Source organism: Salmo salar, chromosome ssa24 (assembly GCF_905237065.1).
Source record: "Salmo salar chromosome ssa24, Ssal_v3.1, whole genome shotgun sequence".
Taxonomy (NCBI): Eukaryota; Metazoa; Chordata; class Actinopteri; order Salmoniformes; family Salmonidae; genus Salmo; species Salmo salar.
The window spans coordinates 43,365,812-43,393,445 of NC_059465.1; the positions used below are offsets into that span (position 1 = coordinate 43,365,812).

The 27,634-nt window shown below is 43.6% G+C and overlaps 2 protein-coding genes across 2 annotated transcripts; one reads left to right on the forward strand and one right to left on the reverse strand.

The window, feature by feature from the left end:
* The first annotated feature begins 842 nt into the window (after positions 1-842).
* LOC106585932 (cell division cycle protein 20 homolog B) lies at positions 843-27,634 on the forward strand. Its single transcript, XM_045706829.1, has 11 exons — positions 843-1,081; positions 1,189-1,263; positions 15,767-16,001; positions 16,731-16,968; positions 17,720-17,771; positions 18,020-18,134; positions 20,546-20,763; positions 21,924-22,018; positions 22,367-22,595; positions 24,469-24,589; positions 27,177-27,634. Exons 1-11 carry the CDS (start codon positions 1,019-1,021, stop codon positions 27,272-27,274), a joined length of 1,539 nt encoding a protein of 512 aa, XP_045562785.1. The 5' UTR covers positions 843-1,018; the 3' UTR covers positions 27,275-27,634.
* On the reverse strand, positions 13,919-15,497 carry LOC106585933 (probable glutathione peroxidase 8). Its single transcript, XM_014172681.2, has 3 exons — positions 15,156-15,497; positions 14,716-14,977; positions 13,919-14,389 (listed from the first exon to the last, which is right to left on the reverse strand). Exons 1-3 carry the CDS (start codon positions 15,462-15,464, stop codon positions 14,226-14,228), a joined length of 735 nt encoding a protein of 244 aa, XP_014028156.2. The 5' UTR covers positions 15,465-15,497; the 3' UTR covers positions 13,919-14,225.

Sequence of the window (27,634 nt, forward strand, 5' to 3'; positions counted from 1 at the left end):
GTTTCAGTTGGGCAGTTAGATTCCTGCAAAGAACCCATCCACCAATTAAGGAGGTTCCTCGATGAACCCCCACCTATTACGGGGTTCTTGGAAGAACCTTTTAGGGGCCATTTTCAGTGCCAAGAACCCTATAAGGTTCTTCAGAGAACTTTGAGGATCTAAGAAGAACCTTTTAGGGGCCATTTTCAGTGCCAAGAACCCTATAAGGTTCTTCAGAGAACTTTGAGGATCTAAGAAGAACCTTTTAGGGGCCATTTTCAGTGCCAAGAACCCTATAAGGTTCTTCAGAGAACTTTGAGGATCTAAGAAGAACCTTTGTTGAGTGTAATAACAATAACAGGCTATTGTCTATTTTAAGTCTATGTCTTCTATCTCATGGGTTACATTATTTAATTTAGGCCTTCTATAGGCTGTTTTATCACTTCCTATAACATATTTTTGGGATCGAAATGTGTGTGTGTGTGTGTGTGTGTGTGTGTGTGTGTGTGTGTGTGTGTGTGTGTGTGTGTGTGTGTGTGTGTGTGTGTGTGAGCTAGTCTACAATAAAGCATGCAGGAATGTCCAAAAATGAATTAGGGGCCTTACAGAATTGCAGAACATTTTCGATTGTTTTTAAATCACCACTGATAATGATGACCTGTTTAAAATAAATTAGACGCTATTCTCTATAACCGCGCCAAGACCTTTAAAACGTTGCCGCGTTGCGCTCTGTTGACTCTTTAGATCAGATATTGTTTCACTGTTATTATATCTGTCGGTCTCCAGGGAAACTAGGACGCCTCTACAGAGGGAAACCCTGCCAGTGTCGGGGATCACCTCTCTATCCACCAATGGTGAGCCGAGGAACAGACTTCCCGCTCCGGCATCCGCCCCTGCGTGTATTTAGGAACTACGAAGCACAGGCACAAAACAGGTGCACATTCAGCCACGGTGGATTGAAAGGGTGACAAGTTAGGCTACTACTGTCAGTCAGTAAAGTTCGCAAGAGTTTTTAATATTTTTTATTTTTGTAGCTAATATGGACTGGAAGTTGAATAGATATTCTCGTTTTAAAGTGAAATCCGAGGACACGATGCTTTGGGTAGGTTTAAGTCCACCAACTGTTGTGTAGTGCGTAATTGTGGGGTGAACGTCGACTGGTGAACGCAATGTAAACTGTTGTTTTTTTTATTTTATTCTACCGGTCAGGAGAACATCACGAGGAGACTCCTGGTGGATTTCAGGACGAAGAGGAGACATTCCTCCGTTCCTACAACACAAGAGGTAAGGTGGTGATATCAATCATTTTATAACATAGGCTAGTAATAACACACATCTACTTTGATTGTGCCACAATACAATGAAGAAGACACGGAGGAAATAATAGTTAAATCAGTTTGTTTTAAACATATCAGTGGACAGGAAAGGACAGGAGAAGAAGACATGAAAGCGGGGGATAGAAGGAGTGGGAGAGGAGAGGAGGAGAGAACAGAGGTGAGGAGAGGAGGAGAGAACAGAGGTGAGGAGAGGAGGAGAGAACAGAGGTGAGGAGAGGAGGAGAGAACAGAAAAGCAGGGAAGAGGGGTGGAGAGGATGGTGACAGTGTGGCAGTGTACCGCTGCTAGCTGTGCTAATGTGATTGACAGCTGTCAGCTACACTCCTCACTGCTGCTGTCTGAAGCAGTACCCCACCCCAACTTTAACAGACAGACAGACACAGAGACAGGCAGACAGACACAGAGACAGACAGACAGACACGGAGACAGGCAGACCGACAGACAGACACGGAGACAGGCAGACCGACAGGCACACAGACACAGAGACAGACAGACAGACAGACAGGCAGGCAGGCAAGGCAGGCAGGCAGGCAGGCAGGCAGGCAGGCAGGCAGGCAGGCAGGCAGGCAGGCAGGCAGGCAGGCAGGCATGCACCTTAAAACACCTATTGCACCTGTTTGATTTTTTTAATACAAAAAAAAATACATTGGTTTCTCAGACTAACACAAGTGGCAGTTTTAGATGGTAACACAGATTGAAGTCCTCCTGTGGGCTGGGCGGGGTCTGGTGGTAAAGCTGATTTGAGTGGGCAGCAGATGTCAAAGAAGCAGCTGGCAGAGACAGAAACACAAGTAGCCTTGAAAGTCAAACACTCTTCCCTTTATTACAAGGTGCTGGGCTGTATTCATCAATGAATAGGCAGAACGTATGATGTAATTACTCATGAGATAGTGGTGAAATGTGCTTGGTTTTAGTACACTCTTCGAAAAAAAAGGCTTCCAAAAGGGTTGTTTTGGCTGTCCCTAAAGGAGAACCCTTTTTGGTTCCAGGTAGAACCCCTTTGGGTTCCATGTAGAACCCTCTGTGGAAAGAGTTTCTACATGGAACCCAAAAGGGTTCTTCAAAGGGTTCTAAATGGAACCCAAAAGGGTTCTTCAAAGGGTTCTAAATGGAACCCAAAAGGGTTCTTCAAAGGGTTCTAAATGGAACCCAAAAGGGTTCTTCAAAGAACCCTTTTAGGTTCTAGGTAGCATCTTTTTGGTTGTGTGTATTATATCATTTGTATTTGGTCAGTAGGCAGTGTAATGTCGGGTTGACTTCTGTGATTTGATTGGTTGAGAGTTGTTCAACATGTGATTGGTTAGTAAGCAATGTAATGTAACGTGATTGGTTAGTAGGCAGTGTAACGTTAGCTGACTGTTTTCTCATTTGTCAGCTCACGCTACAGTTGCTCCCTAACCTCTCACCCGAAACTCCGCCTTCACCCGCCAAGGATTTAACCCACCTGGACGGGCGTGATGCATACAGGCCTTTTCCCCCCAACCCTGCACTAACACACCTGATTCTACTAATCTGCTTCTCTTTGTTGGTTTGATTAGCTGCATAAGGTGTGGTAGAGCAGGGCTGGAGCCCTAGTGGCTCTCCAGGAAGAGGGTTGGCCGTCCCTGCCTTCTCTTCTGTTCGGATTGGGCGGCTGGGAGGCAGTGTCTTGTTAGCTGATTGGTTTGTTTTACCAGCTTACCTGGTACTGCCCTCTAGCTGTCCATGTAAACCATCATCTCTAATGGCTGTACAGTACAGCAGAGATCATCAACCAGACTCAGCCATGAGTCAGCCATTTTGTTTTAATGTTGAGCGGATGGTCAGTGTGGCCTGAACATAATTACAAATCATTTGTAGACTGCAAATTGACCAGAAGAAGCTCAAACAGATATAATATTTGACTAAAACATAATCATTTCAAACCTTGCTTACATTTGTATACGATCATGTACTGGTCCCGTGTGGCTCAGTTGGTAGAGGATGGTGTTTGCAACGCCAGGGTTGTGGGTTCGATTCCCATGGGGGACCAGTATGGGGGGGAAAAAAATTATGAAATGAAATGTATGCATTCACCACTGTAAATCGCTCTGGATAAGAGCGTCTGCTAAATGACTTAAATGTAATCACGCCTCTCTATTATGCGTGGGAATAATTCAGATTTCCAAAATTAAAATCTCTTGGAGCTGATTTCCTGGTGTGTTACAGTCTTTAATGGAGTTGATTTCCTGGTGTGTTACAGTCTTTAATGGAGCTGATTTCCCATTGTGTTACAGTCTTTAATGGAGTTGATTTCCTGGTGTGTTACAGTCTTTAATGGAGCTGATTTCCTGGTGTGTTACAGTCTTTAATGGAGTTGATTTCCTGGTGTGTTACAGTCTTTAATGGAGCTGATTTCCTGGTGTGTTACAGTCTTTAATGGAGCTGATTTCCTGGTGTGTTACAGTCTTTAATGGAGCTGATTTCCTGGTGTGTTACAGTCTTTAATGGAGCTGATTTCCTGGTGTGTTACAGTCTTTAATGGAGTTGATTTCCTGGTGTGTTACAGTCTTTAATGGAGCTGATTTCCTGGTGTGTTACAGTCTTTAATGGAGCTGATTTCCTGGTGTGTTACAGGCTTTAATGGAGCTGATTTCCTGGTGTGTTAGCCTTTAATGTCAAGCAACAAATACAAAATTATATATATATATATATATTTTTTTAAAGTTAGCTCATTAAACTTGGGCTGATGGTGCTTGCATCTGATGGTCAGTCTCAGCAGAGGGAGAGAGCAGCAGACTGATGGTCAGTCTCAGCAGAGGGAGAGGGCAGCAGACTGATGGTCAGTCTCAGCAGAGGGAGAAAGCAGCAGACTGATGGTCAGTCTCAGCAGAGGGAGAAAGCAGCAGACTGATGGTCAGTCTCAGCAGAGGGAGAAAGCAGCAGACTGATGGTCAGTCTCAGCAGAGGGAGAAAGCAGCAGACTGATGGTCAGTCTCAGCAGAGGGAGAGAGCAGCAGACTGATGGTCAGTCTCAGCAGAGGGAGAGAGCAGCAGACTGAGAGTCCGCTACTCGGCATCTCTCCGCTCTCCCTTTCCTCCGCTGACACTGACCCAAAAAGACTCCCCGTCTTCCAGCTGATGGTCAGTCTCAGCAGAGGGAGAGGGCAGCAGACTGATGGTCAGTCTCAGCGGAGGGAGAGAGCAGCAGACTGAGGGTCAGTCTCAGCAGAGGGAGAGAGCAGCAGACTGATGGTCAGTCTCAGCAGAGGGAGAGAGCAGCAGACTGATGGTCAGTCTCAGCAGAGGGAGAGAGCAGCAGACTGATGGTCAGTCTCAGCAGAGGGAGAAAGCAGCAGACTGATGGTCAGTCTCAGCAGAGGGAGAAAGCAGCAGACTGATGGTCAGTCTCAGCAGAGGGAGAAAGCAGCAGACTGAGAGTCCGCTACTCGGCATCTCTCCGCTCTCCCTTTCCTCCGCTGACACTGACCCAAAAAGACTCCCCGTCTTCCAGCTGATGGTCAGTCTCAGCAGAGGGAGAGGGCAGCAGACTGATGGTCAGTCTCAGCAGAGGGAGAGAGCAGCAGACTGATGGTCAGTCTCAGCAGAGGGAGAGAGCAGCAGACTGATGGTCAGTCTCAGCAGAGGGAGAGAGCAGCAGACTGATGGTCAGTCTCAGCAGAGGGAGAAAGCAGCAGACTGATGGTCAGTCTCAGCAGAGGGAGAGAGCAGCAGACTGATGGTCAGTCTCAGCAGAGGGAGAGAGCAGCAGACTGATGGTCAGTCTCAGCAGAGGGAGAGAGCAGCAGACTGAGAGTCCGCTACTCGGCATCTCTCCGCTCTCCCTTTCCTCCGCTGACACTGACCCAAAAAGACTCCCCGTCTTCCAGCTGATGGCGAAACTCGAGTCGCACTGCCTTATTCCTGCCTCATGCACAAATTCAGGTTGTTACTCCTATGACCAGAGAAAGTGAAATATTCCTCGATATAAAAAAAAAAAGACCTGAGCTAATAATAACAAATTCAAGCCTATTGATACACTGGTTGTAGCATGAGTAGAATGTGCAATTTATGTTTAATAAAAGTGTAGAATACAAAAAAGTGTTGACAGTGCTAAGTAATATATCTCACTTTATCACTCAACTTTCATTTAGCTTTATTTTTACACCTGCTACATTACTGTAGATACAATAATCTGAGCCTTCCATGGCACTTGATTATGATTTCTGGGCCCCACCAGGGCAGTTTGCACCTTCAGACATATGAAATGGGAACAGTTTGCATACCTGGGCCCCACCAGGAAGTTGTTCCATTGACATCTCTGTATCATCTATGGGAGTATTTATTTAACCTTTATTTAAGTAGGCAAGTCAGTTAAGAACAAATTCTTATTTTCAACGACGGCCTAGGAACAGTGGGTTAACTGCCTTGTTCAGGGGCAGAACAACAGATTTATACCTTGTCAGCTCGGGGATTCGATCAAGCAACCTATCAGTTACTAGTCCAACGCTCTAACCACTAGGCTACGCTGCCACCCCGAGTATGTTCCATTGACTTGGATAGACATCTCTGTATCATTAAGGCATCTGTGAGGTGCATGGGCATCACCATGGAGACCATCTCCATTGTAAGTTGCTCTGGATGAGAGCATCCTCTAAATTACAAAAATGTAAACAAAGTAGTCAATTTTCTTCTTCACAAGTATAATTCATTGGTTGACCTGGTTGGTTGATACCTCCTGATGACCCGGTTGAGTCATGTGATCCTTCCTTAACCCATAGGAAGTCCCACCCAGTTGACTACTTTAAAATGGTGAAAGCCCTCAATGGCGATGTCCTTGCTAATACAAGTTTACATCCAAGTTGAGTCCTTTATAAATGGCTTTTTTCTCAACTCATCTTTAACTGATTTGTTACCTCTTCTCCTCTCCTTCTGTAAAACTCATTGGCGAAGAAGAAGTCCTGCTCGGCAGGACGTTGGACCTTCTCCTCCAACACGGTTGTGAAGGTGAGGAGCTGGGAGGCTCCTGAGTGGCGCAGCGGTCTAAGGCACTGCATCTCTGTGCAAGAGGCATCACTGTAGTCCCTGGTTCAAATCCAGGCTATGTCATATCTGGCTGTGATTTGGAGTCCCATAGGGCAGTGCACAATTGGCCCAGTGTTGTCTGGCTTTGGTCAGTGTAAATCATCATTGTAATTAAGAGTTTGTTCGTATTAACTGACTTGCCTCGTTAATATATATATTTTTAAAGGAGGCGAGGAGATAGATGTAAGCTGGCTGTTTTGAGTTTAGCAGTTACACAGACTTCCATATCACAAATAGGATTTTTTAAGGTCAACATTGTAAACATTGTATCAAACGTGTAAAATACTATTCCTTCTATGAATCAATGAAACAAAATCCCGTTAAGCTGATTACTTGAAATTCAACATGAACAGTTTTTTATGTTTTACATTGAATGATTGTTGTACATTAAACATGTACATACTACCTCAATCAGCCTGACTAACCGGTGTCTGTATGTCGCCTCTCTACTGTATGTCGCCTCTCTACTGTATGTCGCCTCTCTACTGTATATAGCCTCTCTACTGTATATAGCCTCTCTACTGTATATATCCTCTCTACTGTATATAGCCTCTCTACTGTATATAGCCTCTCTACTGTTATAGCCTCTCTACTGTATATAGCCTCTCTACTGTATATAGCCTCTCTACTGTATATAGCCTCTCTACTGTATATAGCCTCTCTACTGTATATAGCCTCTCTACTGTATATAGCCTCTCTACTGTATATAGCCTCTCTACTGTATATAGCCTCTCTACTGTATATAACCTCTCTACTGTATATAGCCTCTCTACTGTATATAGCCTCTCTACTGTATATAACCTCTCTACTGTTATAGCCTCTCTACTGTATATAGCCTCTCTACTGTTATAGCCTCTCTACTGTATATATCCTCTCTACTGTATATAACCTTTCTACTGTATATAACCTCTCTACTGTTATAGCCTCTCTACTGTATATATCCTCTCTACTGTATATAGCCTCTCTACTGTTATAGCCTTTCTACTGTATATATCCTCTCTACTGTATATAGCCTCTCTACTGTATATAACCTCTCTACTGTATATAACCTCTCTACTGTATGTAGCCTCTCTACTGTATATAGCCTCTGTACTGTATATAGCCTCTCTACTGTATATAACCTCTCTACTGTATATAACCTCTCTACTGTATATAGCCTCGCTACTGTATATAGCCTCTCTACTGTATATAGCCTCTCTACTGTATATAGCCTCTCTACTGTATATAGCCTCTCTACTGTATAAAGCCTCGCTACTGTATATAGCCTCTCTACTGTATATATCCTCTCTACTGTATATATCCTCTCTACTGTATATAGCCTCTCTACTGTATATAGCCTCTCTACTGTATATAGCCTCTCTACTGTAAATAACCTCTCTACTGTATATAACCTCTCTACTGTATATAGCCTCTCTACTGTATATAGCCTCTCTACTGTATATAGCCTCTCTACTGTATATAACCTCTCTACTGTATATAGCCTCTCTACTGTATATAGCCTCTCTACTGTTAGAGCCTCTCTACTGTATATAGCCTCTCTACTGTATATAACCTCTCTACTGTATATAGCCTCTCTACTGTATATAGCCTCTCTACTGTATATAGCCTCTCTACTGTATATAGCCTCTCTACTGTATATAGCCTCTCTACTGTATATAGCCTCTCTACTGTATATAGCCTCTCTACTGTATATAGCCTCTCTACTGTATATAGCCTGTCTTTTTACTGTTGTTTTATTTCTTTACTTACCTATTGTTCACCTAATACCTTTTTTTTTCACCTAATACCTTTTCACTATTGGTTAGTAAGCATTTCACTGTGAGGTCTACTACACCTGTTGTATTCAGCATTTCACTGTAAGGTCTACTACACCTGTTGTATTCAGCATTTCACTGTAAGGTCTACTACACCTGTTGTATTCAGCATTTCACTGTAAGGTCTACTACACCTGTTGTATTCAGCATTTCACTGTGAGGTCTACTACACCTGTTGTATTCAGCATTTCACTGTGAGGTCTACTACACCTGTTGTATTCAGCATTTCACTGTGAGGTCTACTACACCTGTTGTATTCAGCATTTCACTGTGAGGTCTACTACACCTGTTGTATTCAGCATTTCACTGTAAGGTCTACTACACCTGTTGTAGTCAGCATTTCACTGTGAGGTCTACTACACCTGTTGTATTCAGCATTTCACTGTGAGGTCTACTACACCTGTTGTATTCAGCATTTCACTGTGAGGTCTACTACACCTGTTGTATTCAGCATTTCACTGTGAGGTCTACTACACCTGTTGTATTCAGCATTTCACTGTGAGGTCTACTACACCTGTTGTATTCAGCATTTCACTGTAAGGTCTACTACACCTGTTGTATTCAGCATTTCACTGTAAGGTCTACTACACCTGTTGTATTCAGCATTTCACTGTGAGGTCTACTACACCTGTTGTATTCAGCATTTCACTGTGAGGTCTACTACACCTGTTGTATTCAGCATTTCACTGTGAGGTCTACTACACCTGTTGTAGTCAGCATTTCACTGTGAGGTCTACTACACCTGTTGTATTCAGCATTTCACTGTGAGGTCTACTACACCTGTTGTATTCAGCATTTCACTGTGAGGTCTACTACACCTGTTGTATTCAGCATTTCACTGTGAGGTCTACTACACCTGTTGTATTCAGCATTTCACTGTGAGGTCTACTACACCTGTTGTATTCAGCATTTCACTGTGAGGTCTACTACACCTGTTGTATTCAGCATTTCACTGTGAGGTCTACTACACCTGTTGTATTCAGCATTTCACTGTGAGGTCTACTACACCTGTTGTATTCAGCATTTCACTGTAAGGTCTACTACACCTGTTGTATTCAGCATTTCACTGTAAGGTCTACTACACCTGTTGTATTCAGCATTTCACTGTAAGGTCTACTACACCTGTTGTATTCAGCATTTCACTGTAAGGTCTACTACACCTGTTGTATTCAGCATTTCACTGTGAGGTCTACTACACCTGTTGTATTCAGCATTTCACTGTAAGGTCTACTACACCTGTTGTATTCAGCATTTCACTGTGAGGTCTACTACACCTGTTGTATTCAGCATTTCACTGTGAGGTCTACTACACCTGTTGTATTCAGCATTTCACTGTGAGGTCTACTACACCTGTTGTATTCAGCATTTCACTGTAAGGTCTACTACACCTGTTGTATTCAGCATTTCACTGTAAGGTCTACTACACCTGTTGTATTCAGCATTTCACTGTAAGGTCTACTACACCTGTTGTATTCAGCATTTCACTGTGAGGTCTACTACACCTGTTGTATTCAGCATTTCACTGTAAGGTCTACTACACCTGTTGTATTCAGCATTTCACTGTGAGGTCTAACTACACCTGTTGTATTCAGCATTTCACTGTAAGGTCTACTACACCTGTTGTATTCAGCATTTCACTGTAAGGTCTACTACACCTGTTGTATTCAGCATTTCACTGTAAGGTCTACACCTGTTGTATTCAGCATTTCACTGTAAGGTCTACTACACCTGTTGTATTCAGCATTTCACTGTGAGGTCTACTACACCTGTTGTATTCAGCATTTCACTGTAAGGTCTACTACACCTGTTGTATTCAGCATTTCACTGTAAGGTCTACACCTGTTGTATTCAGCATTTCACTGTGAGGTCTACTACACCTGTTGTATTCAGCATTTCACTGTAAGGTCTACTACACCTGTTTTATTCAGCATTTCACTGTGAGGTCTACTACACCTGTTGTATTCAGCATTTCACTGTAAGGTCTACTACACCTGTTATATTCAGCATTTCACTGTAAGGTCTACTACACCTGTTGTAGTCAGCATTTCACTGTGAGGTCTACTACACCTGTTATATTCAGCATTTCACTGTGAGGTCTACTACACCTGTTGTATTCAGCATTTCACTGTAAGGTCTACTACACCTGTTGTATTCAGCATTTCACTGTGAGGTCTACTACACCTGTTGTATTCAGCATTTCACTGTAAGGTCTACTACACCTGTTATATTCAGCATTTCACTGTGAGGTCTACTACACCTGTTGTATTCAGCATTTCACTGTAAGGTCTACTACACCTGTTATATTCAGCATTTCACTGTGAGGTCTACTACACCTGTTGTATTCAGCATTTCACTGTAAGGTCTACTACAACTGTTGTATTCAGCATTTCACTGTGAGGTCTACTACACCTGTTGTATTCAGCATTTCACTGTAAGGTTTACTACACCTGTTGTATTCAGCATTTCACTGTAAGGTCTACTACACCTGTTGTATTCAGCATTTCACTGTAAGGTCCTACACCTGTTGTATTCAGCATTTCACTGTAAGGTCTACTACACCTGTTGTATTCAGCATTTCACTGTAAGGTCTACTACATCTGTTGTATTCAGCATTTCACTGTGAGGTCTACTACACCTGTTGTATTCAGCATTTCACTGTGAGGTCTACTACACCTGTTGTATTCAGCATTTCACTGTGAGGTCTACTACAACTGTTGTATTCAGCATTTCACTGTGAGGTCTACTACACCTGTTGTATTCAGCATTTCACTGTAAGGTCTACTACACCTGTTGTATTCAGCATTTCACTGTAAGGTCTACTACACCTGGTGTATTCAGCATTTCACTGTAAGGTCTACTACACCTGTTGTATTCAGCATTTCACTGTAAGGTCTAACTACACCTGTTGTATTCAGCATTTCACTGTAAGGTCTACTACACCTGTTGTATTCAGCATTTCACTGTAAGGTCTACTACACCTGTTTTATTCAGCATTTCACTGTGAGGTCTACTACACCTGTTGTATTCAGCATTTCACTGTAAGGTCTACTACACCTGTTGTATTCAGCATTTCACTGTAAGGTCTACTACACCTGTTGTATTCAGCATTTCACTGTGAGGTCTACTACACCTGTTGTATTCAGCATTTCACTGTGAGGTCTACTACACCTGTTGTATTCAGCATTTCACTGTGAGGTCTACTACAACTGTTGTATTCAGCATTTCACTGTGAGGTCTACTACACCTGTTGTATTCAGCATTTCACTGTAAGGTCTACTACACCTGTTGTATTCAGCATTTCACTGTAAGGTCTACTACACCTGGTGTATTCAGCATTTCACTGTAAGGTCTACTACACCTGTTGTATTCAGCATTTCACTGTAAGGTCTAACTACACCTGTTGTATTCAGCATTTCACTGTAAGGTCTACTACACCTGTTGTATTCAGCATTTCACTGTAAGGTCTACTACACCTGTTTTATTCAGCATTTCACTGTGAGGTCTACTACACCTGTTGTATTCAGCATTTCACTGTAAGGTCTACTACACCTGTTGTATTCAGCATTTCACTGTAAGGTCTACTACATCTGTTGTATTCAGCATTTCACTGTGAGGTCTACTACACCTGTTGTATTCAGCATTTCACTGTAAGGTCTACTACACCTGTTGTAGTCAGCATTTCACTGTAAGGTCTACTACACCTGTTGTATTCAGCATTTCACTGTGAGGTCTACTACACCTGTTGTATTCAGCATTTCACTGTGAGGTCTACTACACCTGTTGTATTCAGCATTTCACTGTAAGGTCTACTACATCTGTTGTATTCAGCACTTCACTGTAAGGTCTACTACACCTGTTGTATTCAGCATTTCACTGTAAGGTCTACTACACCTGTTGTATTCAGCATTTCACTGTGAGGTCTACTACACCTGTTGTATTCAGCATTTCACTGTAAGGTCTACTACACCTGTTGTAGTCAGCATTTCACTGTAAGGTCTAACTACACCTGTTGTAGTCGGCATTTCACTGTAAGGTCTACTACACCTGTTGTATTCAGCATTTCACTGTAAGGTCTAACTACACCTGTTGTATTCAGCATTTCACTGTAAGGTCTACTACACCTGTTGTATTCAGCATTTCACTGTAAGGTCTACTACACCTGTTTTATTCAGCATTTCACTGTGAGGTCTACTACACCTGTTGTATTCAGCATTTCACTGTAAGGTCTACTACACCTGTTGTATTCAGCATTTCACTGTAAGGTCTACTACATCTGTTGTATTCAGCATTTCACTGTAAGGTCTACTACACCTGTTGTATTCAGCACTTCACTGTAAGGTCTACTACACCTGTTGTATTCAGCATTTCACTGTAAGGTCTACTACATCTGTTGTATTCAGCATTTCACTGTAAGGTCTACTACATCTGTTGTATTCAGCACTTCACTGTAAGGTCTACTACACCTGTTGTAGTCAGCATTTCACTGTAAGGTCTAACTACACCTGTTGTAGTCGGCATTTCACTGTAAGGTCTACTACACCTGTTGTAGTCGGCGCACGAGACAAATAAAGTTTGATTTGAACATGGATAAACATAACAGTCTTTAATCTATCTCAGAGCAAGACAAACTGAACAAGATGGCCATGTATACATGTAGTTACCAGAGAGTACTGACAAAAAGAGTTGTATGGAACAGAAAATCCATATTACACATCAAAGTGGTTCCTCCAGGCCATGATACTAGCTTAGTAGTAAACGACATGGCACATGGTCCACACACACACACACACACACACACTCAGAGAGACACACACACACTCAGAGAGACACACACACACTCAGAGAGACACACACACACTCAGAGAGACACACACACACTCAGAGAGACACACACACACACACACACTCAGAGAGACACACACACACTCAGAGAGACACACACACACTCAGAGAGACACACACACACTCAGAGAGACACACACACACACACCCCAGAGAGACACACACACACTCAGAGAGACACACACACACTCAGAGAGACACACACACACACACACACACAGAGAGACACACACACACTCAGAGACACACACACACACAGAACACACACACACACTCAGAGAGACACACACACACTCAGAGACACACACACACACTCAGAGACACACACACACACACACACACACACACACACAGAGAGACACACACACACTCAGAGAGACACACACACACACACACACACACACACACACACTCAGAGAGACACACACTCAGAGAGACACATACACACTCAGAGACACACACACACTCAGAGAGACACACACACACACACACACACACACACAGACACACACACACACACACACAGAGACACACACACACACACACACAGAGAGAGACACACACACAGAGATACACACACACACACACAGAGAGAGACACACACACAGAGACACACACACACACACACACACACACACACACACACACACAGAGACACACAAGATAGACACACAGACACACACACAGAGAGACACACACACAGAGAGACACACACAGAGACACACACACACACAGAGAGACACACACACACACACACACACACACACACACACACACACACACACACACACAGAGAGACACACACAGACACACACACAGACACACACACACACACACAGGACACACACACAGAGACACACACACACAGAGAGACACACACACAGAGAGAGACACACACACAGAGACACACACACACAGAGAGACACACACACAGAGACACACACACACAGAGAGACACACACACACACACAGAGAGACACAGAGACACACAGCTGTTATTCTAGTCCTGCTGCGATCCAGTGGAATAGTAAACCCACCTACAGTGCAGTGAGCATGATCTTCTGCAAAGTGGCCAAATCATTTCCCATGTCACAGGGTAATAAAGTGTGTTGAAATGTTCGTCCGTCGTACAGTAGCCCAGGAACGTTCAACTGAACTCTTGAACTCAGAGGTCTCCCTCCTGTCTCGACAAGTTCCAAGTTCAAACCTGTTAGAGCTCTGCCCGTTTCTTCAGAATGATCTGACGCACCATGGCCGTGGCCTCCTGACGCACGCTCTCGACGGGCTCCTCTGCCTTCCAGTACCTTACCACCTGGCCCTCAGGGTTCACCAGGAACTTCCAGAAGTTCCACTTAGGAATCTTTTTTACAGAATCTGTACGATGAATGGAAACAAACATTTATTAGGCCCCAATGTTCTGTGTTGGGTTGTGTGTCAATGTACCACAATAACTGCAATTCTTCCTACACCTCCTACACCAATGAGTACACTAATTCCCTCCTACACCCACAGTGTCCATGAAAAACATAATCTCCTATAGAAAATAAAAAAAATATTTAGACTAAAGATAAGGCTGTAAAGGTCTATAGGCTAAGCTTTGTTTACTTGTGATAAACTTCACCTTGTTCTTGTCCTTAGAAAAAAGACTAAACTATCTCGATTAAATCTCTGGTTTAATGATAAAGTCTACTGTGTCTTACCTGTTATGAATTTAAAAGCTGGTTCCGCTTCCGATCCCATGATTTTAATCTTACTGAAGATAGGGAAGGTGACACCATGGGTGTTCTTGGCGTTGGCCTCGATGTCCCGGCTGGTCCCCATCTCGGTGTCCCCGAACTGGCCGCAGGGAAAAGCCAGCACGTTGAAATGGGACGTCCCCAGTTCGCGGTGCAGCTCTTGCAGAGAGCGGTAGTTATTGTCTGTGTGTTCGCTGTGGCTCGCCACGTTGACAACCAGAGACGCCTGCGCGCAGCAAGAAAAGCACAGCATTGTAAACATTAGGCCTAAATACTATATATTTTCTATATCTAAATCGCAGAAACCAGTTATCTAACATTTTAGAAAAACGAAGTGACTTCAGCAGTACGCCTACACTGAGTTCAGTTAGTTTACTTGCGGAGTTTTGCTGATGTGGACTTACTTTGCCTCGGTATCTCTCCAGAGAAACGCTTTTCCCTTTGGCGTCCTTCACCTCAAAAGAGTAGAAATCTTGCGGCTTCCGCGACATAGCGATTTTCAGAAAACTATGTAACATTAATAAACATCCCATAACAACAGTCATACTCAGTAAAACCCTGACCATTCGTGATCGAGGGTTAGAGGGCTTGTTCGGGTAGCCCCCCAAAACCTCCAGCGCCTCCATCTTGGAGGGGATAATGCTCTGGGTGCGGGGGAAGGAGTGGTGACCCGCTGTTGGGTTGAGTCTGGCTGGCTGGCTGGACGGGCGCATAGCGAATTGAGGAGGCAACGGGCTTTGGAGGAGGTCTGTTCTGTGTTCGGCATCAAATTTCATTAAAGGAATTCAGTTTTTATGTCGATTTATCAAAACTCTGATTTATTATTTGTCTAGGCCTACATCTCGGGCAAATTCTTTAAATCTGAAATGTTTTACTGTAGTCTACTTTTAAAAAATAAAATAAAAATCCGTAAAATGTGAACATAGGGATACACTTAATCCTATATCTTACAGTTAATAACTCATGTTTTATCAGCCATTATTCTAATGTGATGTCTAATTTTCCTCTTTTTTAGACAAGCACCGAGGCGCCTCATCTCTCATCATCGTACAAGCGCTTCAAGAGTCGGATGATGAGCCGGCGGCTGAGCGCAGAGCCTTTAGCCAGTAGCCCCCTGGTCGGCAGGGGGCGCCACTCTCCCAGCCGGGAGTTCCACACGGTCTGTCAGAGACTGTCTCTGGATTCACCGTCAGGGGGCGCAGCGAGAACAAAACGGACACAACAGCAGAGCACAGAGACAAGCCTTCAAGGTTTGAATTAAGGAATGAATGAATTCATGATTTTTTCCTTATTATATAAGTAGCCTACTGCAGGTAACAGTTAGCTCTACAAGGTCTATTTCTTATATTTGCAAACAGCCACAAATTTACACAATGTTGGTTATGTGAAAAGGGCCTCATCTTATTTCCTGTTAATGTAAGCACCAATGACTGTAAAGGTACACAGACATACACTGAACAAAAATATAAATGCAACATGTAAAGTGTTGGTCTCATGTTTCATGGGAAATGTTCCGATACGCACAAATAAAATTATCTCAAGTTTTGTGCACAAAATGTGTTGACATCCCTGTCAGTGAGCATTTCTCCTTTACCAAGATAATCCATCCACCTGACAGGTGGGGCATATCAAGAATGATTAAACAGCATGATCATTACACAGGTGCACCTTGTGCTGGGGGAGGGGGGGTGCTGAGGAGTATTTCTGTCTGTAAAGCCTTTTTGTGGGAAAAACTCATTCTGATTGGCTGGGCCTTGTTCCCCAGTGGGTGGGTTTATGACCCCCCAGGCCCACGCATGGCTGCACACCTGCCCAGTCATGTGACATCCATAGATTAGGGCCTGATTTATTTATTTAAATTGACTGATTTCCTTTTGAACTGTAACTCAGTAAAATATTTTAAATTGTTTCCTGTTGCATTTTATATTTTTTGTTCAGTGTACATGATGCAAGCTGACTGTGTAAACTTTCTCTGTCAGACACAGTGACGGAGGCTGGAGTGTCACACTGTAATGTCGTCAGATCAATCTCACCATCAACCACTTACAGGAGGAATGTGCCTAAACAGGTCTATTCACACACGCATGTTTTTGGGTTCTTCTATCGTTGTGGTGACCTTCATTTGATTTCCATTCAAAATGTTATTTTCCCTTACCTTAACGTTAACCTTGGAACCCAAACCTTAAACCCAACTCCTAACCATAAACCTAACTCCTGAACCTAACCCCAAACCCTAAACCCTAAACTTAACTCCTAACCTCCTAACCCGGGAACCCAAACCCTAACCATAAACCCTAAACTTAACTCCTAACCTCCTAACCCCTGAACCTAACCCGGGAACCCAAACCCTAAACCGGAAACCCAAACCCTAACCATAAACCTAACTCCTGAACCCTAAAGTTAATTCCTAACCATAAACCTAACTCCTGAACCCTAAACTTAACTCCTAACCATAAACCTAACTCCTGAACCTAACATTTACATTTTAGTAATTTAGCAGACACTCTTATCCAGAGCGACTTACAGTAGTGAATGCATACATTTCATACATACATACATTTCATTTCATGCATTTTTTTTTTGTACTGGCCCCCCATGGGAATCGAACCCACAACCCTGGCGTTGCACACACCATGCCGGCGTTGCAAACAGCATGCTCTACCAACTGAGCCACCTTAATGAAAACCCGGGAACGCTAACCCTAAACTTAACTCCTAACCCTAAACCTAACTCCTAAGCCTAAACCTAACTCCTAACCCTAAACCTAACTCCTAAGCCTAAACCTAACTCCTAAATCCTACACCTAACCCTAACCCGGGAACCCAAACCCTAAACCTAACTCTTAAACCTAATTGTACACCTAACCTCTAAACATAAAATAGCATTTGTCCACATGGGGATATGGGAAATGTACCCACAAAGGATAATTTTCCTTGGTTGTACTGTAAATAACAAGATGTTGTTGTAGGATTGGGTGTGGTCTGCTTCTGGAGAACAGGACAGAGGCACAGAGAAGGCAGGTACAGTATGTCTGCTATATTTGAGTTCTATTTACTACCTGCTGTATCAGCAGTACACAAGAGGCTGGGGAGGACGGGCTCATAGTAATGGCTGGAATGGAGTGAATGAAATCCGATACCATTCCATAAATTCTTTCCAGCCATTATGATGAGCCTCCACAATTAAGGTGCCACCTGTGCTACAGTATAATTTTTACTGTGTGTTTTAGACCTGACTGTGTGTCTCTGTGTGTGAATCTGTCCTGCAGCCATTCTCAGTCCTGTATATGGCTCCCTCTGCTCCAGACCAGTCTCCTGACCAGTCTCCAGACCTGTCTAGACCACATCTGACTCTGGCACTGCCCTCTCTGCAGGATGACTACTGTGAGTGCATGTGGCTCTCTCACTCACTCACGCACGCGTGCACACGCACACACACACACACACACACACACACACACACACACACACACACACACACACACACACACACACACACACACACACACGGTTAGGAGTTAGGTTTAGGAGTTAGGGTTAGGAGTTAGAGTTAGGGTTAGGAGTTAGAGTTAGGGTTAGGAGTTAGGAGTTGGGGGTAGGAGTTAGGGTTAGGTTTAGGGTTTAGGAGTTAGGTTTAGGGGTTAGGGTTAGGAGTTAGGGTTAGGGTTAGGTTTAGGGTTTAGGAGTTAGGTTTAGGGGTTAGGGTTAGGAGTTAGGGTTAGGTTTAGGGTTTAGGAGTTAGGTTTAGGGGTTAGGGTTAGGAGTTAGGGTTAGGGTTAGGTTTAGGAGTTAGGTTTAGGGGTTAGGGTTAGGAGTTAGGGTTAGGTTTTAAAAATAAAAATTGTTTACCTTTATTTAACTAGGCAAGTCAGTTAAGAACAAACTCTTATTTTCAATGACGGCCTAGGAACAGTGGGTTAACTGCCTTGTTCAGGGGCAGAACGACAGATTTTTACCTTGGCAGCTCGGGGATTCGATCTTGCAACCTTTCGGTTACTAGTCCAACGCTCTAACGGTTAGGTTTAGGAGTTAGGTTTAGGTTTAGGAGTTAGGGTTAGGTTTAGGAGTTAGGTTTAGGGTTAGGAGTTAGGTTTAGGAGTTAGGAGTTAGGTTTAGGAGTTAGGTTTAGGGTTAGGAGTTAGGTTTAGGAGTTAGGTTTAGGAGTTAGGGTTAGGTTTAGGAGCTAGGTTTAGGGTTAGGTTTAGGAGTTAGGGTTAGGTTTAGGAGTTAGGTTTAGGTTTAGGAGTTAGGTTTAGGGTTTGGTTTCCGGGTTAGGTAAAATAAGATTTTGAATGGAAATAAAATGTAGATACCAAGCTTATCCATTGTGTTATAGTTATAGTGTGTGTGTGTGTGTGTGTGTGTGTGTGTGTGTGTGTGTGTGTGTGTGTGTGTGTGTGTGTGTGTTTTTTTTTTTTGTGTGTTTATCTTCTAGTTAATGGAAGGTATAGAGTGACGCAGCTGGCCTTTAACAGATTCTCCAGGAAGTGAAATATAAATTCCAAAATCAGACGATTTGTTAAGTTCACTGGAAATTGATATGCAGTTGTCAGTGTTTGCCTTCACAATCAGATTGTATGTATTTATTTATTTATATTTTATTTAAACCTTTATTTATCTAGGCAAGTCAGTTGAGAACAAATTCGTATTTACAATGACGGCCTACCAGAAGACAAAAGGCCTCCTGCGGGGACGGTGGCTGGGATTAAAAATAAATGAAATAAAAATATAGGACAAAACACACATCACAACAAGAGAGACAACACAACACTACATAAAAAGAGACCTAAGACAACAACATAGCAAGGCAGCAACACATGACAACACAGCATGGTTGCAACACAACATGACAACAACATGGTAGCAACACAACATGGCAGCAGCACAAAACATGGTAAAAACATTATTGGGCACAGACAACAGCACAAAGGGCAAGAAGGTAGAGACGACAATACATCACTCACTGTGCTTTGGGGACCTTTAACAGAATGTGACTGGCAGAACTGGTATTGTATGTGGAGGATGAGGGCTGCAGTAGATATCTCAGATTGGGGGGGTGGGGGCCTAAGAGGGTTTTATAATAAATCATCAACCAGTGAGTCTTGCGACGGGTATACAGAGATGACCAGTTTACAGAGGAGTATAGAGTGCAGTGATGTGTCCTATAAGGAGCATTGGTGGAAAATCTGATGGCCGTATTGGTAAAGAACATCTTGCCACTTGAGAGCACCCTTACCTGCCGATCTATAAATTATGTCTCCGTAATCTAGCATGGGTAGGATGGTCATCTGAATCAGGGTTCGTTTGGCAGCTGGGGGTGAAAGAGGAGCGATTACGATAGAGGAAACCAAGTCTCGATTTAACTTTAGCCTGCAGCTTTGATATGTACTGAAAGAAGGACAGTGTACTGTCTAGCCATACACCCAAGTACTTGTATGAGGTGACTACCTCAAGCTCTAAACCCTCAGAGGTAGTAATCACACCTGTGAGGAGAGGGGCATTCTTCTTACCAAACCACATGTCCTTTGTTTTGGAGGTGTTCAGAACAAGGCTAAGGGCAGAGAAAGCTTGTTGGACACTGAGAAAGCTTTGTCGTAGAGCATTTAACACAAAACCACAAAATTCGTAGGTCGAACTCAAACTTCACATATGGACACAATTTGACATGATCTTGTGATAATACACACACAAAAAAAAACAGCTGTCTATTTAATAGAATACTGTCACTACAAATACAATGTGTAAATCGATTTTTTTTTTTAAATGAAGGAACATACTATCTCCTCTCTCCTCAGACAGCCACCCGTTAGACTGGAGTAACAGTGGTATTGTGGCCATAGCCCTGGGGTCTGATGTGTTCCTGTGGAAGGCAGACACACACACTCTGCAGGGCTGCATCCAGCCCAGAGCAGCACCTTCTCTCCCACTGAGCCTGTCTCACTCTGTCTCCTCTGTGTCCTGGAGCAGAGATGGATGTACACTGGGCATCGGGACCAAGGAGGGGGACGTACAGGTAGAGACAAACATGCTCGACCCATAAGCACAACAATATTCGTAAAAACATATTGCATACGAAATTCAAAATGCTTCAAATAAAATAAATTGATAGATCCTACAATCTATCTGTAATATTAAAGCTGATATACTGCCTCCCCCACCCAAAAATAAACGGTTAAGAAAAAATATATTTTGCACTAATTTGATTCGTAACACATCACACAAAATGGATGACATAGTACACAAAAAACAGGGACCACTTTTAGCTCGTGAGAACCACTTTCAAAACTACTGGCTGAAATTATACAAATGTTCTAGAGTGTGCCTTTAATCGACCAGGTCTCACAGTCTCACGTCAAAATTAGATGTTGCTCCATGTTTCTCAAACATCACATTTTAAAGTTGTTTGCAAATGTCAAATTTTGAAGTGTTTAAAGTTAAGTTTAGGCATTAACTCTTTGAAATCGTAAGGTTAGGCATTAACTCTGAATGATTAAGGTAAGGGTTAAGATTTGGGGCAGGCTGAAAACAAAAATCTCAAAAACAACTTTCTATCGCTGGATTCGAAATTGAGACCTTTGGAATCAGAGGCAAATGGTCTCCTCCATCCACGACTGAAACCTAGGTGCTCACTGTTTCCCCTAGTGGACGGTGTCCACGTCCTCTCCCGACTTCTTCAGACATGGATGGACGTCAAATACTGACTTGTATCACGGGTGACCTGGCTGCTTTAATATAATGCATGATATATTTGTGTTGTTTCCTTTTGCGTGTGTTGGATTGTTTTGTTGACGAAGACAGAACAATATCACGTCATCAAACACAGTGGAGTGACTTCCTGCTTCTGTCTTACAGGGAGGTTATGTTTAGCTTAGGGACCGTGCACTACCACGTGCTTATCATATTCTACATTAGTGATGTTTGTAAGACGCCTCCCTCCCTCCCTGCCTCCCTCCCTCCCTCCCTCCCTCCCTCCCTCCCTCCCTCCCTCCTCCTACCTACCTACCTACCTACCTACCTACCTCCCTCTCCGCCCCTCCCTCTCGCTCCCCCTCTCCCTCTCCCTCTCGCTCCCCCTCCCCTCTCTGCCTCCCACCTCTCCCCCTCTCCCCCTCCCTCCCTCTCCCTCTCTGCCCCTCCCTCTCCCTCTCGCTCCGCCTCTCCTTCTCCCTCCAGCTGTGGGATGTGGAGAAGAGGACCAGACTGAGAACTATAAGGTCACACCTCTCTGGAGTGGGGGCGCTTAGCTGGAACCAACACGTACTCAGCAGGTAGTGTGGTGTGGTGTGTGGTGTGGTGTGGTGTGTGTGTGTGTGTGTGTGTGTGTGTGTGTGTGTGTGGTGTGTGTGTGTGTGTGTGTGTGTGTGTGTGTGTGTGTGTGTGTGTGTGTGTGTGTGTGTGTGTGTGTGTGTGTGTGTGTGTGTGTGTGTGTGTGGGTGTGTGTGTGTGTGTGTGTGTGTGTGTATGTGTGGTGTGTGTGTGTGTGTGTATGTGTGGTGTGTGTGTGTGTGTGTGTGTGTGTGTGGTGTGGTGTGGTGGTTTGTGTGTGTGTGTGTGTGTGTGTACTGTTAAGGATCTTGAGGAGTTGAGAAACACAACTATGTTCTTGTCCCTGACAGCGGTTCTGTTCTCGGGCTAATCCATCACCATGACTACCGACTAGACACCCCGACAGTGGGTGTGTTCCGACAACAAGGGGGCGTGTGCGGGCTGGAGTGGGCGCCGCAAGGAGATTGGCTGGCCAGTGGCTCAATAGACGGCCTCCTCAACATCTGGACCAATGACCTGGGGTCTAAGACGAAGACACACCCACCTGCCAGGACAATGACACAACCCAGTGCGGTGAAGGTGTGTGGCCTCAGAGAGAGTGTGTGTTCTCTACTACTGCTAATAAACATAAATGTTCTGTCACTACAACAACAACTTGGGGCGGGTGACTAACTGACCCATGTTGGGGCGGCAGGTAGCCTAGTGGCTAGAGCGTTTGGCCAGTAACTGAACGGTTGCTAGATCCAATCCCCGAGCTGACAGGGTAAAAATCTGTTGTTCTGCCCCTGAACAAGGCAGTTAAACCACTGTCCCCGCTAGGCCGTCATTGTAAATAACAATTTGTTCTTAACTGACTTATCTAGTTAAATAAAGGTTCAATAAAAAAAATAAACATGTTCTGTGATGAGAAGCATAATAAATTCTGTGGCTTTTGGACAAATCATGATTTCTAGGGGAGGGGACCTTTGACCCGTAGACTTGCCCATAACTAACAAAGAGAGAGAGGGTTCTGGTTCCGATCCTCGTTCTGGTTCCGATCCTCGTTCTGGTTCCTGTTCTGGTTCTGATCCTCGTTCTGGTTCCGATCCTCATTCTAGTTCCGATCCTCATTCTGGTTCCGATCCTCATTCTAGTTCCGATCCTCATTCTGGTTCCGATCCTCATTCTGGTTCCTGTTCTGGTTCTGATCCTCGTTCTGGTTCCGATCCTCGTTCTGTTTCCGATCCTCGTTGTGTTTCCGATCCTCGTTCTGGTTCCAATCCTCGTTCTGGTTCCAATCCTCGTTCTGGTTCCAATCCTCGTTCTGGTTCCAATCCTCGTTCTATCTCGTCTCTTAACACGTATAGATCTAGAACTTAATCAAGCATTTGACCAATTTACACGAGACTTTAGTTCTTTAGTTAACTGAGATGAGTGTTATCATAATGTGTGTGTGTGTGTGTGCGCGTGCGTGCGTGCGTGCGTGCGTGCGTGCGTGCGTGTGTGTGTGTGTGTGTGTGTGTGTGTGTGTGTAGGCTATGGCATGGTGTCCTTGGCAGAAGGAGCTGATCGCCACGGGAGGGGGGCAGAGCGATGGCGTTCTGAGGATCTGGAATAACCAATCAGGTACCTGCGTTGACTCCGCCCAGACCAACTCACAGGTGGGTGTTCCACAACGCGGTCGGTTCATATATTTGATCTCAACAGACACTCTGTGGTAGACTGGCCAGACGGAAGCCACTACTCAGTAAAAGGCACAGGACCTTGGAGTTTGCCGAAAGGCACCTAAAGGACGATTAGACAATGAGAAACATGATTCTCTGGTCTGATGAAACCAAGATTGGAGGAAACAAGGCACCGCATCGGGACAAGTCTCTGAATGTCCTTGAGTGGCCTTGTACCCGGACTTGAACCCGGTCGAACATCTCTGGAGAGACCAGAAAATAGCTGTGCAGCGACGCTCCCCATCCAACCTGACAGAGCTTGAGAGGATCTGCAGAGAGGAATGGGAGAAACTCCCCAAATACAGGTGTGCCACGCTTGTAGCATCATACCCAAGAAGACTCGAGGCTGTAATCGCTGCTAAAGGTTCTTCAACAAAGTACTGAGTAAAGGCTTTGAATTCTTATGTAAATGTGATATTTCAGTTTTTTATTTTAAATACATTTGCAAAAATGTCTAAAAACAATTTGTTTGCTTTGTCATTATGGGGTAATGTGTGTAGATTGATGAGGAAAAACAAGAATTTTTTATACATTTTAAAATAAGACTAATGTAACAAAATGTACAAAAATGTGAAGGGGTCAGAATACTTTACGAAGATACTCTATAGTATTAGCGATTGTGATATGTATTCAAATGCTTGGAAAATGGCTTGCACAATATTAGGTTTTATAAGTTGTTGACAACCAATGTAATTTGCTAGGTTATTGTTATCAAATGTATTATTGGAAGTTGTTCTATTCTATTGTAGGTGTGTTCCATGGTCTGGTCAGAGGAGAGGAAGGCTCTGTTCACTGGCCATGGTCTTCCTCATCACCACATTACCTGCTGGAGCCCCTCCCCCTCACTAGAACAGGCCTATCAGCTACATGGTGAGACACATCTGCTACTACGACGACGACTACTGCTATTACTAGTACTACTACTACTACAACTACTACGACTACTACTGCTATAGCTACTAATACTACTGCTATTACTAGTACTACTACTACTGCTATAGCTACTACTACTACTGCTATTGCTACTAATACTACTGCTATTACTAGTACTACTACTACTACTACTACTACTACTGCTGCTATTGCTGCTGCTACTACAACTACTACGACTACTACTGCTATTGCTGCTACTACTACTACAACTACTGCTATTGCTGCTACTACTACTACTACAACTACTGCTATTGCTGCTACTACTACTACAACTACTACGACTACTACTGCTATTACTAGTACTACTACTACTACTACTACTACTGCTATTGCTGCTGCTACTACTACTACTACGACTACTGCTGCTATTGCTGCTACTACTACTACTACTACCACTACTACTACTACTACTACTGCGCGACGACAACTGCTATTGCTGCTACTACTACAACTACTACGACTACTACTGCTATTGCTGCTACTACTACAACTACTACGACTACTACTGCTATTGCTGCTACTACTACAACTACTACGACTACTACTGCTATTGCTACTACTACTACAACTACTACGACTACTACTGCTATTGCTACTACTACTACTGCTGCTACTGTTACTACTACTGCTACTACTACTATTACTGCTAGTACTAACTACTTCTGCTAGTACTAACTACTACTACTACTACTACTGCTAGTACTACTAGTACTACTGTTACTACTACTGCTAGTACTACTACTACTACTGCTAGAACTACTACTGCTGCTACTATAACTACTACTACTACTACTGCTAGTACTGTTACTACTACTGCTACTACTATTACTGCTACTGCTACTACTGCTACTACTATTACTGCTACTGCTAGAACTACTACTGCTACAACTACTATTACTGGTACTACTACTACTATTACTGCTACTGCTACTACTGCTACTACTATTATTGCTACTACTACCACTGCTAGTACTACTACTACTGCTAGTACTACTACTGCTAGAACTACTACTGCTACTACTACTGCTACTACTACTACTGCTCTGCTGCTACTACTGCTACTACTACTGCTACTACTACTACTGCTCTGCTGCTACTACTGCTACTACTACTGCTATTACTACTACTGCTACTACTGCTCTGCTGCTACTACTACTACTACTATTGCTGCTGCTACTACTACTACTGCTGCTGCTACTACTACTACTGCTGCTGCTACTACTACTACTACTACTACTGCTGCTGCTACTGCTGCTACTGCTACTACTGCTACTACTGCTGCTACTACTACTACTACTGTTACTACTATTACTACTGCTGCTACTACTACTACTACTACTGCTGCTGCTGCTGCTGCTACTACTACTACTACTATTGCTGCTACTACTACTACTGCTGCTACTACTACTACTGCTGCTGCTACTACTGCTACTACTACTACTACTATTGCTGCTACTACTACTACTACTACTACTACTACTACTACTACTACTACTACTACTACTACTACTACTACTACTACTACTGCTGCTGCTACTACTACTACTACTACTACTACTACTACTCCTCACTGGTCCTACCAGCTACATGGTAAGAGACTCACAGTAATACAAATATATGCATCTCAGAGTTCAAGTAACAGACACATCTCAACATCTGTTCAGAGGAGACTGTGTGTATCAGGCCTTCATGGTCGAATTACTGCAAAGAAACCACTAATAAGAAGAGACTTGCTTGGGCCAAAAAACACGAGCAATGGACATTAGACCGGTGAAAATCTGTCCTTGGGTCTGATGAGTCCATATTTGAGATTTTTGGTTCCAATCGCCGTGTCTTTGTGAGACACAGAGTCGGTGAGCGGATGATCTCTGCATGTGTGGTTCCCACCATGAAGCAAGGAGAAGGAAGTGTGATTATGTGGGGGTGCTTTGCTGGTGACACTCTCTGTGTTTGATTTAGAAATCAAGGCACACTTAACCAGTATGGCTACCTCAGCATTCTGCAGTGATACGCCATCCCATCACACCTCCAGGTTGTGTAAGGGCTATTTGACCAAGAAGTAGAGTGATGGAGTGCTGCATCAGATGACCTGGCCTCCACCCAATTGAGATGGTTTGGGATGAGTTGGACCGCAGAGTAAAGGAAAAGCAGCCAACATGTTCTCAGCATATGTGGGAACTCCTTCAAGACTGTTGGAAAAGCATTCCAGGTGAAGCTGGTTGAGAGAATGACAAGAGTGTGCAAAGCTGTCATCAAGGCAAAGGGTGGCTACTTTGAAGAATCTCAAATATATTTTGATTTGTTTAACACTTTTTTGGTTACTACATGATTCCATATGTGTTATTTCATAGTTTTGATGTCTTCACTATTATTCTACAATGTAGAAAATAGTAAAAATAAAGAAAAACCCTTGAATGAGTCGGTGTGTCCAAACTTTGGACTGGTACTGTATAAGAGCTGCCTGATAAGACCAGATATGTATTTTTCTCATTGTTACAATGCTGTTATTGTGATGGTCTTTCAGGTCACATGGGTCGTGTTTTGCACCTGGCCCTCAGTCCCAGTGGAACCAAGCTCCTCTCAGCTGGAGCAAACTGTCTGGGCCATGTCTGGAACACCTAGAACACAGAACACCTCGACCACAGCACACCTAGAACACAGCACACCTAGAACACAGCACACCTAGAACACAGCACACCTAGAACACAAAGAATACTGAACACATAGAACACATTATACCTAGAACACATAGAACAACTAGGACACAGAACACCTAGAACACAGCACACCTAGAACACAGCACACCCTAGAACACAGCACACCCTTAGAACACAGAACACCTAGACCACAGCACACCTAGACCACAGCACACCTAGAACACTGCACACCTAGAACACAAAAAATACTGAACACATAGAACACATTATACCTAGAACACATAGAACACCTAGACCACAGCACACCTAGAACACAGCATACCCT

Coding starts and splice junctions, on each gene's coding strand:
- LOC106585932 (XM_045706829.1), top strand. CDS start 1,019: ATGGACTGGAAGTTGAATAGATATTCTCGTTTTAAAGTGAAATCCGAG. Junction 1,264..15,766: donor CCGTTCCTACAACACAAGAG/GTAAGGTGGTGA, acceptor CCTCTTTTTTAG/ACAAGCACCGAGGCGCCTCA. Junction 16,969..17,719: donor AACCATAAACCTAACTCCTG/AACCTAACCCCA, acceptor ATGTTGTTGTAG/GATTGGGTGTGGTCTGCTTC.
- LOC106585933 (XM_014172681.2), bottom strand. CDS start 15,464: ATGCGCCCGTCCAGCCAGCCAGCCAGACTCAACCCAACAGCGGGTCAC. Junction 14,978..15,155: donor TGGAGAGATACCGAGGCAAA/GTAAGTCCACAT, acceptor TGCTGCGCGCAG/GCGTCTCTGGTTGTCAACGT. Junction 14,390..14,715: donor AGCTTTTAAATTCATAACAG/GTAAGACACAGT, acceptor TTCATCGTACAG/ATTCTGTAAAAAAGATTCCT.